This window comes from Crocodylus porosus, unplaced genomic scaffold (genome assembly GCF_001723895.1).
Source record: "Crocodylus porosus isolate Cpor-Errol unplaced genomic scaffold, CroPor_comp1, whole genome shotgun sequence".
Classification (NCBI taxonomy): Eukaryota; Metazoa; Chordata; order Crocodylia; family Crocodylidae; genus Crocodylus; species Crocodylus porosus.
This window is the reverse complement of record NW_017728943.1, coordinates 50929818-50948366: the sequence shown is the minus strand read 5'-3', so window position 1 is coordinate 50948366 and position 18549 is coordinate 50929818. Positions and strand designations below refer to the sequence as shown.

Below are 18549 nucleotides of genomic sequence, written 5' to 3'. Positions count from 1 at the left end.
TTTACTTCTCCCCACTGAAGACAGTGATGTTTATGGAAATCTTCCCAACTAACAATGGCAAACTGGAGGAATCTGGGAAGAGATTATATATTCTGCTTACAATACACCTGTTTGTTAGTGCAGTTTTGTACCTTTGACTTCACTGTTCCTTTGTGTTTGAATACCGACTGATTTGGAATGGCTATCATGCCATCTTTGCTGCTTAGTAAGTTCTACCTCGTTGTGGATCACCAAAAAAAAATGCCTTGAATGACTAGGGATTACTTGCCAAATAGCTCATGGGGTTTGACAGCACAAGTTGGTACAACTGAAAAGAACATTCAGATTACAAAACAATGTTTTGGGTTTTTTTTCAGTGATGTTTCCCTTTTATCAGAGAACATTTCAGAACTGGAGACACCCTTTTAAATAATTCTTCTTCTCATTTTTGTCTTTTATCTCTCCCTATGAAACTTGGTCATGTGTCTTGCTGAAAATTACGGAAGGTATGGTATGTGGTTGCATCTCTTTCCCTTTCTCCAGCAATAGTGCTTTCCGGTCACCTTTCAGTCATTACATCTGCCTGTTAAGGGCCTAAGCACCATTGTGCTGGGTTCTGTGGACATGCACAACAAAAAGACTCTCTTCCCTGTTGCCCTTTGCTCCTGAGTCCACAAAACTAGGCCTGTTGGGGTGAGATGCTGCCCCTAAAGAGAAATACATAAACAACTTTTCAGGCTGGCAGGTCTGTATAAATGGTGATGAACAGGGCTTTAACAACAGGTAACCAGGCTGGGGAACATGAGTAGTTTAATTTTCCAGGGGAAGGGTCAGCTGCCATAAATGGAATAAAATGTTGACTGTTACAAATTCTGTTGGTGTTTTCAAACCTCTGTTTGAACAATAGTAGCAAGGTTGCTCCTGTGCACCAAGACTTCCTATGCATTTAATGGCATAAAATCACAATGAAAAATGGCCCTTAGCACAGGAGGACAAAAAAATCCTATGAGCTGTGAAACGGAAAACAGTTATCAGTCACTAGGTTCAGTTTGGAATGTAAGCTTCATTTCTGTGTCTTCTCTTTACCTGGCAGTTTCTCCACATGCAGATACATCCTATACATGAATTGATTATTTCTCTTAAGGAAGAGAGGCTTCTTTACATTTCTCTCTTTAGATACTGGAAGCATTATAAATGATGATGACATTGAGGACTGTAGAACTACCTAGAAAGGTAGTTCTGCAAAGTTTAGATGTGCAGAGGCATTGCACTTATCATTTTATAAGTGCCTGGCTTGCTCTTATGAAACCAGAATGATCAACTGGGAAAAGAGATTTGCAACAGATTTACCGTGAGAAAGTGCTCCTCTCCTGCTGTTCAAACTTGCAGTTGCTAAGATAACAGAAACAAAATAACAGTTCAGGGTGTTTGCAGCTTCTGAGGATGTGGTTTGTGCATTTTCTTCTGATAGATAGTCTGATGACTGAAGATGGCACCGTTCCAAGTGGTGCTGAAACAGCTTCTAGTTCTTAGAAAACATTCTGTTGTAAATTATCATAAGGATATAAATTATGACAATAAAGCTTGTTTTTCTATATTATGGGAAACAAGCTGAGTCACTGCAAGTGTAATTTTCATTCACGTCTGTACCTGTGTTTCTATATAGATTGTTTGTTCTAAATTAATTGGAGGTTGGGGGTGTAAGGTGGTGGGATATGGGACTGGGAGGAGGACATTACAATCCCAGTAACTACCATCTTTAAATCGTCTTCTATTATTATTAGTTTTGTGGTGGTGCCTAAGCCCTGTTGTGCTACAATATCGAAGTTTAGGCACTGGAACTATTCTAGTGAGGATCTAATGTTAGAAAACAGAGTTGCCTTGTTGCTCAACTCAGAATAATCAGCTATGCCCCTCAAGTCATGCAGAATGTCAGGTACAATCATTCTAGGCCAAAAAAAACAATTTATCTATCTTTCTGAGCTTCCTTTAGCTTTCTTAAACAAGCATTTTCCCTTGCTTTCTATTTGTATGGATCAGCAAACTGTTCCCCAGTGACTGGCTGGCTTACACATACATTTACTAAGCTGAACCTTGTATCCTGACATCCCTGTCCCCTAACCTACTGCTGCAGCATGCAAAGCAACAGCATGCAATGAAAGCTGTCAGGCCAAAAATCCACCGCAGCCATCCATGCCCTATAAACATATAGAATTTTTACTGCATCAGGTTTCCAAGACTGGGGGGAAATCAGGTGAAAAACAACTTATTTCTAGATTTGCTTCAGAGGGAACTGAGAACAGCATCACAAAATTGTGGTGGGTGGAAATAATTTATCTTTTATGCCATAGAAACCCAACAAACAATAATTAGTGCCATTTTTTTCACCTTCCCTAGGATCCACACCTGAGCAGACCAGGAACATAAAAATGTTATCAACCACCCAAATCTGAGGGGGAAGAAGAAAAGAACAAGAGTGAACAATTGGTGAAACCGTAGCAGACAATGTGTGGAGAGGGTTTCTTGCAATAACCCTGGAGATTATGGACAAGGATGGAGAGACGCAGGGGCAGCTTCTGAAGATCATGAACAAACAGCAATGCTAGAAAGCAGGCATTTGGCACTCTCCCTTCCGCTCTTCTGGGTGTGTACCACAGCCACAAGCAGTTCCAGGACCAGGCCTGGTGACCCTTGAGAACAACTCATCCTGAGATCAGCGGTTGGCTAATAGAAGAACTCTAAACAAAGCTCCTTCATGCCACTGCAAGTAGCAGCAGCTCTGGAGAAACCCACCTTTATCTCCACAAACCAAATGTGGAGTTGCTACTCTGGCATTCAAGGGGTGACCAAGTAAATGATCCCCCACAGACAGAAACCTGTATGCTTTGAGGCTATAAGCCATCTGAGTTGAGAATTCAAAACTCTTGCACTGTTTGTACCACTCTAATCACTGCATGTACTTGAATCAAAGATGAGGTCTTTTTCTCCATTCAGCATGGGGGAAAAAGAAACCTCACCTTAGATTCAAATACCAACCTGGGGCAAGCAGCTGCTACAGCTCAGATTTAGGCTCTGACTCTGGCCCTGACACAGGGGGATTGCATGGTGCTGGGGGAACAGAAGGTGAGAAGAGCACGGCAAGGGCCAGGCTGGACTTGCCACCACCACTGCTGCTGCTGCCTGATCAAGGCCAGAGCTGCCATGTACTCCATGTCCCAGGCCAAAGCTGGAGCCAGAGCCACTGAATTGGAAAAGTGGTAGCAGGGGATGGTAGGGAGGCAGGAACTGAGGGGGCAAATGGAAATGGGTTCCGGCACCAGAGGGAGGCAGGCTGTAGTGGGAGCAAGTGGCAGGGGGAGCAGGCACCAGGGAAGTGCAAGTGACATTGGTGCAGGAAAGAAGGGCAAGAGGCAGGCTGCTTGCCCCCTTGCTGCTGCTGCTCTCCCCACCACAGAGGCGGGTGGACAAATGCAGTTAAAACAGTCACTAATTAGATTGTATACATGGAAAATGATAAAACATTTATTAAAACACATTCAGTAGCTATTGAGCATGAATGTTAAGGGCACAGCCTCTGAATCAGAACTTCCTAGACCTTAAATGCCAGAGGCTAAAAGTGATAGAAGAACAGAGGAAAAAACCCTGGTCATACCAATTTAGCTGGTCTAATAAAAGGCATTAATTACATCTACCTGAAGAACCTTGCCTGCCTATGTCCTTAGACCAACACAGCTACAACCCTGTTCACTCACTCTCCCTTTCAGCATTTACACTGCCACTGTGTGATAGGATAATGGGCAAGATGAACCTATGGTCTGACCTGGTACATGGCAATTCTTACAGTAGTATGTCCTTATGTATCGAATCTAATTATTGGGGGGTTGTCTTAAATTCCAAGTTGTGTTGGATATAAGTGAATACAGTATGTTCCTGTTCTTTCCACTCGCCTGTATTTTTGTTTTTGTTGCTAACTTGTATTTTTTGCATAACTTCTTGGTCCTTGTCTTGGGACTTTCACTACTGTAAAAAAAAAAAAAGAATAGTTTTATTCAACTATGATGATTTGTAATATAAAATTTAAAATTTAGGTTCCATAAGAACACAGCTTCCAAACCATGAAACGTAGCCCTCATGCTCCCTACATCATTAGATTATTTAAAATATACAATTATACTCCTAAAATGCAGACACAGTCCATACATTTAAAGTACTTTAAAAAGTTGTCCAGAAATGGAGTTAGAAAGACTTGGCACAAGAACACATAGTCCCCACACTTAACTTTTCATGGATCATTTCATATACTATTTTATGTGCGGCATAAGGAAAATGAGGTACCTGCTGGCATCTGTGTTACAAATTAAACAAAGCCAAACTGCTGCTACCCTCAAAGTAGGAACTGAAAGCAACCTTGAACATGTGTCTCGTGCCTATCTTTTGGGGGTGTGGGGCATCTTGGTTATTTATGGCACCATGTAAATTCCAGAACCTCTGAAAACCCACAGTAAGGTTTTCTTTCTTGCTTTCACAGATGTTTTATAACAGATGCGCAGTTAATAGTAGGCAGATATTGCTCAACTTATTTGTGAGACCACATGATCTCCCCTTCAGTCTTCTAAATCTACAATCCATCACTGTCTTGCAGCTGCTGAGGCAGTAAGCTGGTCTGTACTACCCAGCACTGTCTGCTGTTATGCTAGATCCAAAAATGCACACCTAGCCTGGCCTCAGTAGTTGTTCTCAGGCCTGCTAGAAGCTGAGAGCTTGAAAGAAAGTGCTGGGGACAATCCTGGAGCAATCTCCCTGGTGAACTGCTGGTCTGGAGTATCTTAGAGGGTATAGATGAGTGGGGTACATGCAGCCCAGTCTTTATGGGACCTATCTCATCAGCCAGGATGGTAGATGAACAGTCTCCGAATATAATGGGAAAAGTTACCATCAGTATTACTGCTCGCCAGAGAAGCAAATCTACCTTTTCTTATTAGAATGATGTTCATTCCTGAAAATTCTAGTACGGTCCAGCAGTTTCCCTATGCCTGATGAAGGATGTTTATGCCCAAAAGCTTGCAAAGAAGTCTTTTTCAACTATTTAGTTGGTCTAATAAAAGATATCACGTCTTTCCAAAGAACCTTGGCAGCTTAGCACAGTCCAGAAATGTCTGGACCGCCATGCTTTTGTGTTAATACACCTTCCTGATGGCTTTGGCAGTACAGAAGGACTCCTATTTATGAGCTCAGAAGCCTGATACGTAGGGGAAGAAAAGGAATATAGGTTCCTATAACTGCCTCAGTGCAGCTGGGGAATTCTGTTTATACGAAGCCATCAGCAACTTGCCACGCTTTGGCAAACCATAGGACATGCAACTCTAGTAACTTCTCAGTAGTAGACCCCAGTCAATCATCTTCCTGCCTACTCTCCTCTTCTCATTCTCTTGGGGCAGCTGCAGATAGATTAGATGTTGGTGCTTCTGCCAAAAGCACTGCAAAAGTTTCTGGCTACTTCAGTGGTTGGCTTGCAAGCTGAAGTAACCCAGTACTGAGGTATCAAAAATGCCTGCAGAAGCTGTTGTGTATTGCAATGACAAGCAGCCTGGCCCAAATATCCTGTCATCTATAACAGTCTGAAAGTGGCACCAACTATCAGAAAAGACAGATCATTGGATGATGGAAGAGAAATCAAGGGAATCTATAAATTTGATCCAAATTTTCAGACTTGCGGTTGCTTCTGTGACTTAAACCATAATGGACAGAGCTGAGTAGTCAGATACAAGAACATGGGATACATCCTGAATGCTTAATACAGAGGAAGTCCCTGCTGTGTGGAAGAAATGATTTAATCATGAGTATGGCATACCATCAAATATGCAGCAGTTAGTATGCCAGATCGCAATAAAAAGTAGGTATGCCCTACATTTCCTTCTTAGAGCAGAAATGACTTCCAAGTCTAATAAGTATATAATGGATCTCATGAAAATTGAATGTTTCCCTCTGTGCTTGCTTGACCGGTGTGTCATGGAATCACTTGGTGAGGACCAGCAGCCTCTAGCCCAACCCTTCCCAGGTGGCCTGTCCCAGAGTAAAATACTTTGACTCAATTCAATGCCCAATTGAATCATCTAATTCTAGTTTGGTTGCATAGCATATTCTCTCTAGCTGCTGCTAGCTTCAGATCAGTGATCGATGGGTGCTGCGGTAAAACTAATGCCCCACAAGTACAAGTCAAGGAGGTTATATGGATTGCACCATGGCACACCTGTCAGATTAAAAGCTCAAGCAAAGCTTTATTGGCTACTGATGCAGCTAAAGCAGTAATGCTACACATGTGAAAGTGAATGTCACTGCACTGCAACAATCTTGGGTGGATGTAATGAGAGTGCTCACTCAGCCAGCCATGGATCCCGGGTCACCATGTCTGTCTGCATTGGTCCTGTGATGTTCTTGGGACACAGCCCAAGCAGAGAAAACTTGTTGTCTTTTGCTGTTTTCTTTATAACTCGATGTGACGTTGCAGTTGCTAGGCATCTGCTGGACACCATTGCTACCCTATTTTATTTTTCTAAGCAGTTTTATCTTTCTAAGTAATACTTACAGTATTTACAGCTGTAGTTGCCACTTTGTGCCAAATTAAGATAACACAAACCTATTTGTAGATCATTATACCATCTAGATCATCTGCTAGCACTACTGTACCCAAGCAGCAGCATGGCAGACGGCAAAGAACTTGACAGTCAGAGGGGTGGCCACAACCAGTTCCAGCACTGACTTGTTCTGGACTTTGATAAACCTCTTAGTTGTTCTCAGCTTAATTCCCCTGCCAATAGATTATATTGTGTATGATATCTCTGCTTCATTTCCCTACCATAATGTATATGTTTATAAGCATAATTAATCTATCATTATAATCAGAAAGAACTTCTTCACGGTAAGGGTGGTGCTGTCCCCTGTCTTGGGGGTCTTTTAAGAGAAGGCTGGATAAGCATCTGGTTGGGGTCATCTGCCCTCAGCACTCTTTCCTGCCCAGGCAGGGGGTTGGACTTGATGATCTGTTGAGGTCCCTTCCAACCCTAGCATCTATGAATTATATTACTATTATAATTAATTATATTATCCATAATGTATACACATGTGTGCACATATAATGTAATATTGTACTATAGTACATATCTTTGCCTCATTTCCCTGCCATTATATTTCTATTTCTATTAATATAATCTATATAATATTATATAATATATAGACATGTGCATGTGCACATATAATGTAACGTTTTTTTATAGTACTTATTTCTGCATTTCCCTAACATATGTATACATATTTATATTATAGATACACATGTGTATGTATAATGTAATATTGTACTATATAGTACATATCCCTGCCTCATTTCCCTACCATTATATATAATTAATATAATTATATGTGTGTGTGCACATATAATGCAATATTGTGCTATACTACACATCTCTGCTTCATTTCCCTATTATATATATTTACAATTATATTAATATAATTAATTACATTATATACATAATACTGCTTCATTTCCCTACCATTTTATTTATATACACATGACCATATAATATTATATTCTAATAGAATGCAATATAGTATAATGTAATATTATGATATAGTACAATGTGATATAATTTAATATTCTAATATAATGCTGTATAGGGTGTTATATGGCATGCAGGAAAATGCAGGCCCCACCCCCGGCTTTTTTGCATGCAAACCAGACTCCAGCGTCTTGACAATTACCCATCCCACGCAGGAAGAGCAGGCACCAACTGCAGATGCTTCCTCAGCAGCCCGACCACAAGCATTTATACCCGCAAGCCTGCAAAGAAGAATTTGTCCAACTCTTTGAGTTGTTGTAAGAAAAGACACCGGATTTATCCCAAGAACCTTGCCTAAGTGTGACGCAATGTAATACTGTAATATGACATGACGTAATGTAGTGCACTACCATGCCCTGGAAGGCGCCCCGCCCCGCGGCGGCGCTGTGGCGCGGGGAGCACTAGCTAGAAACTCAGAGCTCCCCCGCCGCCGCCCGAATGCGCAGGTGCAAGGGGGGGGTTCTGACGCAATCATCCTCTGAGACACCTACTGAGCAACGGCTCAACGCGGGGCAGTAGCGTCCCCTGGCGTAGCAGCAGCGCGCACGGTGCGGCTCACAATACATCTCGTCACTGCCCCCGCCCATACCCAGCACGCATGGGCCCTTAAGTCTTGTGGGCCGCGCCCGGCCCCGTAGCCCCGAGGTGTTTCCGCTTCGATACAAGGGGGGGGGTGTTGCTATAGTGACCAAAGCTTCCTCCTGCCGCCCCCATGTCATGTGACCCACCATCTCCCGGGTGGGGCCGTTGGCCTGCCCCTCCCCTCCCCCTCAGCCCTCTGCATTCCAATGCGCGCCTCGCGGCCGGCCGCCATCTTGGATGCTGAGGCCAAGATGGCGGCGCCAGCGATCGGTGCCGACCCCGCCCCCTCCGGGCCCGAGCGAGGCTGCGTGATGACATCAGGCGCTCCCCTCCGCCCGAACCCGGAAGTGCGTGTGTCTCCCGGCAGCGGCGTTGGCCGGCGTGGGCTGCGACTTGCGGCTTCCCTAGGGGCGATGGCGGCCGCCGCCGAACTGCAGGGAAAGTACCAGAAGCTGGCCCAGGAGTACTCCAAGGTAGCGCCCTTCCCCCCGCCTGCGCCCGCTGCCGGGGCGGGGCGCTAGTGCCCCGGGAGCCCGCCGGGGCCGCGGTGACATCATGCGAACGCCCCTCCCCCCTCGCTCTATTGCCCCACATACGCGGGGTGAGGGGCAGTGGGTTGGGAGTGAGGGGTACTGAGTCAGGACTGCACATCCATGTTGACAAATGAGTCCTGGTACAAACAAGGTTGAGAACCACTAAACTAGACCTCTTGAGGTCCCTTCCAATGCTGATTTTGTGTGTGTGTGTGTGTCTGGTTCATATTGCTCACATTTCTGGAGCATCTAAGCAACTCAGGGATTTTAGCACATGCTTTTCTTCTCCCCTCTGAACCAGGGAGGATTGTTATCTCTGTCTCTGTAGATAGAACTGAGGACTGTCCCTTCCCCAAGTCCCCAGGGAGTGAATGACCTGTCCAAGGTGGTGGCAGATCCAGAACCAGGCCAGGTCTTCTGCGTTTCTGGTCTACTGCCTTTACCACTGCACCATTGTCTCCTTGTTTAGAGTCCCACCTGGGGCTTTGCTGTTTTTTATTGGGACATGAGTTGAAGTTGTGTTCCTTAAGTCTCATCCTGCAACTTTCAAAGAGATGTTTTGGCAAGCTCTTTCATAAAAAGAAGCCTGGGAATATTTTTTCCCCCTCAATCCCCTTCAGTGTTTCTTGGGGATCAGTACAGTTTGGGAGCACTCTTGTCAGGTACTGTCTCTTCTCTACTACTGCTGTTCAGTAATTTCCCTCTTGGCTGTCTGACTTATTGCAGGTGAGAGAGGAGAGTTGATCGCCCAGGGTGATGCATTGTCTCTTTCTTTGTGTAGTGAAAGCCCCAGGGAGAGCAGGGTAGGGCCTCAATTGGTGCTTCTTAAGGAGTGCCTAAGGAAAGGATGTTTTTTATTTTTCTACAGAAGGCAGTCCAGGAGAGAGGATAGGAGAAACAATTTGAGCTCTGTTGTGTCATATAATCTCCTGACAGCCTGTGCCAGGGGCTTTAACTTGTAACAGGCTTATTCACCAGCTGAGTAAAGTGTGACCTAGCTATTCCACTTCCATGTCTGACGTTCTCCTGCACCAGTTGCTTTCCCATAGAAGAATGGGAACCTGCCCATGCCTGCTGCAACATCATTATGCTTTGCATTTTCTCTAGTATGGAACTTGCAGTTGACTTCCCTTTCTTTTCTGCTGCTTGATCAACTTGCAGGGAACAGAACAGGGCAGAAGACTCAGCTGCACAGCATTGTCCCTGAACTTCTGAAGTATGTTCAGGCTTTAGATCCAGCAATTTGGAAATTGCTATTTTCTGCAGATTTACACCTTCTGAGCTTCTGCTAGCAGCCTTCCTAAATGTGGGGCAAACCATTCTAATTTATGTCTGCAGTAGCTAGACATGGAGATATATGAAATGAGTGAAAACTGCTGTTGAAAAAACCATAATCAGAGTAGTTACTAAGGAATAGGAAATGGGGATGTTTTAAAATAGTTGAGATACTCTGTATGAAGTGGTTAGAAATGGGTGTTGTGGTACTCCATTTTGGCATGTGTGACTCCTAACTCAAGCTGCCTAACTTCATAAATAAAAGTATAAAAGGTTTCTCTTTTTTCTTCTAAGCCCTGCAGATTCTCTCTGAAATGTCAAGTCAGCTCTGCTTTCTTTGGATCCTGAATTACTTCTGGTAACATGTGTTTTGCAATCAGGATTCAGCTAACAATTCTGCCAAAAGATGAGGTTGATCTAGACTCAACCTCATTATGTCAGCAATATTTGTAGGGCCAAGAGAAAGAAGCAGAAATGAGACTGAGGAAGAAGGTGCCATTTTTTCCATAGTTGTTCATTCAGACTGTAATCACACTTTAAAATGTTTTGTTAGTAAGATTAATATATCCTGTTTAAGAACAGCCTGATGGAGAGGGAAGGTTGTAAGATAAAATAACTTGTTCCCTGAAATGGCAAGAAAAAAAAGGCTTGTGCTTGTCTTTTTACTTTTTTTAGCCTTATTACAACAGCATGTTGGTAGTGGAACTAATAAAACTTTCCAAAGGGCACTATTTCATGTTTTCTAAAAGAAAACACATGCTTTCAAGTTGTTAATATGAGTTGTATGTTTATTTTTTCCTGCCCAGGTTAATGATTTGCACCTTTTTTATTTTCAGCTTCGGGCTCAGAACCAGGTGCTAAAAAAAGGTGTTGTGGATGAGCAAGCAAATTCTGCGTCTCTAAAGGTACTCTTTCAAAATTGTTTTCTTAAGTGGCAGTAAATGTTGATGAATAGGAAGCGCCATTGATGGTGCTCTTGCAGAGTAGTATTCTTACATCCACTTAAACAAAAGCTTGATTCACTACAGCTACTCCTGTACGGTAAATGCTGATAGTGTAGTCATTAGGAAAATGATCTGTCCATTTGAGTCATTCGGAGAAAAAAAAAATGTAGCTCCCTGGAGAAAGATTGCCCTTTTCTGTTAAGTCATCAACATGCGATGTGAACAGAGGCATTTGTTTTGAATCTTAGAGTTCATGTATAGTGTACTTCACTTGTATGGACACTGGGTAAGTACCAAATTGCACAAGAAAATGTGAGTCCCATCTTTTTTTAATCTGTTGGTTGCATTGTAACAACCATGGGAAACCTAACTACTGGGTAAATGCATGACTGCATAGCACTTTCTAGCCTTATTTCTGCCTTAATATAATCTCTTCCATTCCTATGTAGTAAACTGGAGTATGAGAAGCATCTGTCAAATAGCCCCTGTTAGAAGCCTTGAAGTTGAAAGGAGTTGGGTCCTAAAACTGACTCTTTCCCTTCATTTTCCAGGCTTTTCATGTCAGCTGTGAAACTGACCAGCTCTGAAGTCTTCTAATGGCAGCTTTGAAACTGACCATTAAAAGTCTTGAAAATGATGAGAGTTTCTGGACTGCTGGCATCACAGCCTTGGCATTAAGTTAATGAGAATTGCTTATGCGGAGTTCGGATACTTGCATAATCTAGGCAATTGTATAACTTTTTTTTTTTTCAAGTCCAGAACTAGGCACCTACAATATGTTATAACTGTGACACTGTTTCATTAAGTAGCTTGGTAGCTTGAAAGTTACTTTTTCAAAGCTTCGTGGAGATCCTTGTGGCTTGATGAAACTTTGTATGTTAATACAGGAGCAACTGAAGATGAAGGATCAATCACTGAGAAAACTGCAACAAGAAATGGACAGTTTGACATTTCGAAATCAGCAGCTTGCCAAGAGAGTGGAACTACTCCAAGATGAACTTGCCTTAAGTGAAGCCAAGGGCAAAAAAAACAAGGTAGATCTCTGATTTTAAACTGTATAGTTAAAGCAGAATGTGTTTGGTTTCCTTTAGTAGTCTTATTTTCATCAGCATCTTAGCGATAGACCTAAAACCACGTCCCTCCCTCTTCCTCCCCTTGTGAGTTTCTGCTTCCCAGATCTAATCTTTTTGTGTCCCCTGCACTGTATGGGGATTTCATAGAAGAAGCAATTAGTACATTACTGCTTCACTGGATAGGAACATTTAGACATCTGTCTAAAATAAACTACAATAAGTTTGTCATATCAAGTTACTCAGAATACTGTAAATTTTAATGTGTATCATTTTCAAACATAATAGTTGACTTAGAACTTAGACTCATTTTACAGATGTCGTTGGCTCCGTGCTATAGAGGCAAGGCTAAATAATTGAGAAATAAAATACCTTTTTGTATATTAGGTTGCTAGTTTCGGAGAATTCAAATAGATGCAGTTCAGGGTGTAGTTTATCATCTTTAAACTTCATTCAGTTAAAGTCAGACATCTGCCTTGAGATGTGAGCACATATTCTTATCATGTGTGCAAACTCCTCACTCTGAATATTGCTGAAACCTAACAGCATTTAAGTGTGTGTGTGTGTGTGTGTGTGTGTAGTACATGGACCTTGGGCTTCCTTTTATTTCAAAATTGGGAACATGGAAATTGCAATTATTGCAGTAGAGTACAGGTCCTTCGGGTCCTAGAGTAGAGGTGCTTCTGGAATATTGCATCCAATTCTGGGTTCCACAATTTAAAAAGGATGTGGCGAAGCTTGAGAGAGTCCAGAGGAGAGCCACACGCATAATTAGAGGGCAAGAGAACAGGCCTTATGAGGAGAGACTGAGAGCCATGGGACTCTTCAGCCTGGAAAAGCACAGGCTCAGGGGTGACTTAGTGGCTACCTATAAGTATTTAAGGGGTGTATGTCAGGATCTGGAGGAACACTTGTTCACCAGAGCGCTCCAAGGGATGACGAAGTCAAATGGTCACAAACTCCTGCAAAACCATTTTAGGCTGGACATAAAGAAGAACTTCTTTACTGTCCGAGCCCCCAAGGCCTGGAATAGACTGCCTTCAGAGGTGGTGCCTATCTTGCTGGGATCCTTTGACCCTAGCTGACTTCCTGCCTCTGGGGCAAGGGACTGGGCTCGATCATCTTTCAAGGTCCCTTCCAGCCTTAATGTCTATGAAATATCTGTGAAATAGTTGAAAATCTGGTCTTTTGTCAGAGGCAAGTAGAGGAAAGTATAAGACCCCCACTAGAGGTTGGGGGAGGTGGCTCCCACTGCTGCTTGCACCCCAGGAGGGCACTGGGGGGGTGGCCCTGGATCGGCACAGCGTGTGATGGATGTGCTGCAGCTGCTGACTGCGCCGGGCTCTTCTTGGTGGGGGCGGGGCAAGGGCTTGCCACTAAGTCACCCCTGAGCCTGTGCTTTTCCAGGCTGAAGAGTCCCATGGCTCTCAGTCTCTCCTCATAAGGCCTGTTCTCTTGCGCTCTAATTATGCGCGTGGCCCACCCCCACCGAGAAGAGCCCAGCGCAGTCAGCAGCTGCAGCCCATCAGCCCTCAGGATGTTGGCATTAGCTAGTCCATTAAGGATGGCCTCTTTAATAAACTTTTCTAAGATCTCCCCTAGGATAGAAGTCGGGTTGATGGGCCTATAGTTAGCTGGATCCACTTTCCTCCCTTTCTTGAAGATAGGCACCACATTGGCCTTCTTCCAGTCTTCGGGCACTTTGCCATAGCGCCAGGAGTTTTCAAAGATCCATGCCAGAGGCTGGGTTAGAATGCTGTACCAATCTGATATCAAACCAATGTATTGGTGCACCTCTAAATTTTGTTACTAATGGAAGTTACTTTGTCCCAGAGGTTAAACCAAATATCCTGTCCAATAAGGTCTGTCCATAAAAATACATATGTGTAGGCACACTGATTTATATAATGAGGTGATGCAGGTTGCTTGTAATCTTGCTCAACCTAGCTCTCTGATGCATATGTTTGTCAGCATTAAATTTCTTTTTTTTTTCATTGCAACCCCATTCCAGATTTTTAATACATTTGAACAACTAGCACAGAATTGAGAACTTGCTGTTTAACCCTCCTCCATGACAGAAACTGACTGAAGACAAAGACCTCCTCTTTGCTTTCTAAATTCTAGCCAGTTGTTGATTTTGTAACAATAAGTTTCCTCTTGGCTTACGTGTATGTGGTTTTTTATTAACCACTTCAATAGGATCATGTTAGAGACGTTTGGAAATCAGTGTAGCTTAGCAAGATCTCATTTCGGTATGCAGAGAATTCCAGGATTAGTGAGTTGGGTTTTGTTTGTTTGTTTTTAATTTCCCTTTTTTGTCCAGATGATGTCAGCTAGACCCAATTGGATCATTATTTTCAGGGGATCTTAATTGTTGCAGCCCATTTGCTAGAGGCAGATGTAAAGCTTAAACAGTTCCTAGAATTTCCTGAACAATCTCAAGGTGCAATAGGTACATTGCTATTTTCTAGTTCTCTGTAACAGTGGCTAGGTTTTTAGTCGTAATTCATCTACTACATCCTTTTGCAATATTAGACTTCTAGGTATATGCCATCTGGACCTAAGAATGTATTGCTCTCTAGGTCACCAGTATGTTCCAACACTGCTACTTATGACAACTTTCTCTCTGGGAGGACCTCACCTTCTTTACCAGAAAAGAACAGGTCCATAATGGGCAACTCCCCAACCTCTGAAGATGTAATCAGAGAGATCATTTAGTGTCTTGGCAACATCTTTCTCTTCCATAATTACTCTATTTAGCACCTGGTGATTAAACAGGCTTACCATTTCTGTCTTGAGGAGAGGAGGAGTGGGTATGTATACTTTTACTGTTTGATCCTCAAAATCCATTTTGGTCATTTCTGTTTCTCTATTTACTGCAACTTAGAGTTTTATCATAGAAAAGAAGGGCTGCAGGGGACCTCAGGAGGTCATCCAACCCTATCCTTTTACCCAAGGCAGGACTGAAACCATCCCATACAAGTGCTTGTTTAACTTGTTCCTCAAACTACTGCAGAACAGCCCTGTCTCTGAGCAATTTTATTTGTAGCTGAAAGACAAGAACACACTAACCTGTCTAAGGTAAAGCATGGGAAAGGCCCCAGTGATGTCAGTGTCCCACTGTGGCAAGGGTTGTTAAATTACACTCAAGATATCCAAGGAAGAGGACTGAGTGCCTTGCTACAGCGGAAGGAAAAAGACCCCCAAGGGTTACGTTCATCTTACTAGAGTAAAAATCTTTCCCGATTCCTGAATGTAGCAAATAGTCTCACCCAGAGTAGCAAATAAGACTGTCTAGCCAGCAGTCTCTGGGTTTTAATTCCAGAAGGAGAACTGGCACACCCATCAAAATCTGCAGCCTTAGCTACAACCAACACCCAGTCCAGAAGCATGGGGGAAAACAAACACTCCCCATTCTGTTCTGCAGACTGGGGATGGCAAACAACTCCACATGCTACTACACCCCATAATTGCCTTTTATATGGATGCAGAGATCTGGGTGAAGCCATTGAACTTATACGTAGTGGTAAGAAATATTGAGAGTTTGACAGACTGACGTATTCATAGATTTCATAGACATTAGGGCTGGAAGGGACCTTGGGAGATCATCAAGTCCAGCCCCCTGCCCAAAGGGCAGGAAGTCAGCTGGGGTCATAGGATCCCAGCAAGATAAGCATCCAATTTACTCTTGAAGGTGTTCAATGTAGGTGCTTGAGCCACCTCCGCTGGCAGACTGTTCCAGACCTTGGGGGCTTGGACAGTAAAGAAATTCTTCCTTATGTCCAGCCTGAAACAGTCTTGCAGGAGTTTGTGACCATTCGACCTCGTATTCTCCAACAGCTAATTGCTGCTTCTCTTGGAGAAATGTGTACCCAACCTTAAATGCATTCACATAGCATAATGAGCACCCTTAAAAGTTTCATAGGTAAATAGAAATATTTTTTTCTCTTTTCAGAAAAGTGGAGAATCTTCATCTCAGTTGAGTCAAGAGCAGAAAAGTGTCTTTAATGAAGATCTTCAAAAGAAGATAGAAGAGAATGAAAGACTTCATATACAAGTGAGTGGATCTCAAAGAATTTTCCTTTGGTCAGAAAGCTTGTTATGTGTGAGCTGAGATGGAGAAAGGGAGTGAACTATTAAAAAATAAATAAAAAATTGCAGGCTACTTAGTTCTCAGTTTAGAGGAGCTGTAGTGAAAATAGAGAATTAAATGCTTTTAATGGTTATCTGAATCATTGGTGCATACCAAATAGTTCTGTTATTTCTGTGTTGAATTAATATTGGTGTGTCAAGCAACAGAATGATTAGAATTAGATGATGATTGGTAAAGTATTCATAATGTGTAACAGTATCCTTATCCTTCATTGTGTTTGGGGTGGTCAGATATTTTGACACAGCCCATTTAAGCAGACTTAGGTGCAAAATAGGGTTTTTGGTTTACTGGCAACCTCAGAATTTTGATTTTATTTTGTGTGGTTTGGTATGAAAATCAAAACATGGAAATACGTTAGTAAATTGTAACCTTGGAAAAAAATTAATTTTGGGTCAGTTAGAATGTGCTTTGATTTGACCTTTGCTTTATTATTCAATCAAACTACATAAAATTGTGAAACAAATTTATAATGTTTAGTTTTTGGAAACTACTATTTTTTTCAGATCTTTTTGGAACACTTTAAAATAAGAATTTGGTGAATTCCCAAAACCTTTTTTTGGCTGTAAAGTTGTATTTATTTTCAAAAAGAATTGTCCAGTTAATACCTGTGACTACCATTGTGGTGCAGTGTTACATGGGAACATGTACCTTGCTAAGCTGTCTCTCATAGATGGAGTCTATGGGGTTAATATGTATTGATGTGACTTTAAAATATTGAAAGAAAATTAAACTTTCAAATTAAGAGCTTCTTTTTTCTTTTTCCAGTTCTTTGAAGCAGATGAGCAGCACAGACATTTAGAAGCTGAGCTAAGAAGTAGGCTTGAGGTTTTGGAAACAGATGCTGCCCAGCATCAAGCAGTGGTAGATGGTTTAACCCGGAAATACATGGAGACCATTGAAAAACTGCAGAATGATAAAGCCAAACTAGAAGTGAGCATTACTGTAGTGCTTAATGCCTAAACAGCTTTTGAAATGACTTGTTACATGTAACTCTGCTTACTTTGGGTTTCTGTTTTTTATATCTAAAGATCAAGTCTCAGGCACTAGAAAGAGAAGCCAAGGACTGTAGGCTTCGAACAGAAGAATGGTAAGCTTCTTGCAAATGAGGAAAATAGTTTGCTTATTTTATTTTTTCATTAATCATTTCTTTAATGTATTCCCTTTAATGTAGGGGCACTGCAAAGCAACCTTATACACACTTTTTTTTTCTTGTAAACATGAGAGCTCATTAAAGTTTGTGGTTTGTTAATTTTTATGAAGAAAGTAAAAACATCTGCCACCTTTTGTCGTATTTAGGACAAAGAAATGCTGATTGAGCTCAAATCAGTCTTCATCACCTACTGAATTCTTCTGTAAAGCTTTCTCTTCTCTTCTGTATCCAGCTAGGCAGTTGTGTTTGATGCTGCCAGAACTTACTGGGCAAAGTCAAGGAGGAATACTAGTTTCATAGTGTGCTCATGGTATTTCTTCTTTTTGTCCTTTGGGTCAAGTATAGAGAGAGGAAGGACTTTAAACAAGCTCTTGAAAACCTGCCCAGAGAAAAATTTCAACACCTTTAATATTAGATTTCCTCCAAAATATTTTGTTACTCTTCTAGTATCAGTTGCATTTATCTGGTGAATGTATTGGGAATAAAAATTTATCTACTTTTGCTTAAGTCAGAGTTACTGAATATTGTGTACAAAATACTCCTCGTAATAATCCCAGAGTTATTTTGGATGTCCTAAACTGTTTGTGGCATTTGACTTCTTAACTGATGCTGATTTTAAACATCCCTTAGAAAAGGGAAGTAATGGTTGCCATTTTCCTATGGACATCTTTTTATGATGTAAGTCTGAAAATGAAGTCGTGACTTAGTCTGTTGCTTTTCCAATATATTATAATTAAAAGGTCCTCTTTCCTGGACTCTGTGTTGACTGGATAATTAGTGAACTTGTGACATCCCAAGAAGCTGGCCTCTAGGATTTGGGAAGGAAAGAGGTTTTTTTACTACACTTGGGGGTTTTTTGTTTGTTTGTTTGGGTTTTTTTAATCCAATATCTAATACACACTTGGCAGAAAGACCATCTTCATTAATAATGAAACACATCTGCCTACGATCGTTTCCTAGCTGAATTGGAGCAGGCTTAGAACATATAGTTGAAATCCTAGGGACCTCTTTCACAAAAACTAGGGAGGGCAAGTCTGTGGGTGGAGGTTGTCTTATGGGAGGGAGGGGGTTGTTTTCATAGAAGTAGGGTCGGAAGAGACCTTGTAGATCGTTAAGTCCGACCCCCTGCCTGGACAGGAGAAAAACTGGGCTCAAATGACTCTAGCCAGGTAGGCATCAAGCCTCTTCTTAAAGACCCCCAGGGTAGGAGCCAGCACCACTTCCCTTGGAAGTTGGTTCCAGATCCTAGC

General features: G+C 42.2%; 2 protein-coding genes across 4 annotated transcripts in view; both read left to right on the top strand.

The window, feature by feature from the left end:
- FOXN2 (forkhead box N2) overlaps positions 1-12575 on the top strand; it is a 56052-nt gene extending 43477 nt beyond the window's left edge. Inside the window, exon 7 of the transcript XR_002103567.1 lies at positions 12551-12575. The gene's annotated coding sequence lies outside the window, so the exon portion shown is untranslated. The remainder of the gene's footprint in view (positions 1-12550) is intronic.
- Positions 8527-18549, top strand: part of PPP1R21 (protein phosphatase 1 regulatory subunit 21) — a 38579-nt gene continuing 28556 nt past the window's right edge. For all 3 annotated transcript variants that reach the window (XR_002103566.1, XR_002103565.1, XM_019549341.1), the window contains exons 1-6: positions 8527-8647; positions 10819-10887; positions 11814-11960; positions 15952-16053; positions 16915-17079; positions 17178-17236. Coding sequence is in view for 1 of the 3 variants with exons in the window: in XM_019549341.1 (XP_019404886.1) it covers positions 8588-8647; positions 10819-10887; positions 11814-11960; positions 15952-16053; positions 16915-17079; positions 17178-17236 (602 nt within the window). In the remaining 2 variants the exon portion in view is untranslated. The remainder of the gene's footprint in view (positions 8648-10818; positions 10888-11813; positions 11961-15951; positions 16054-16914; positions 17080-17177; positions 17237-18549) is intronic.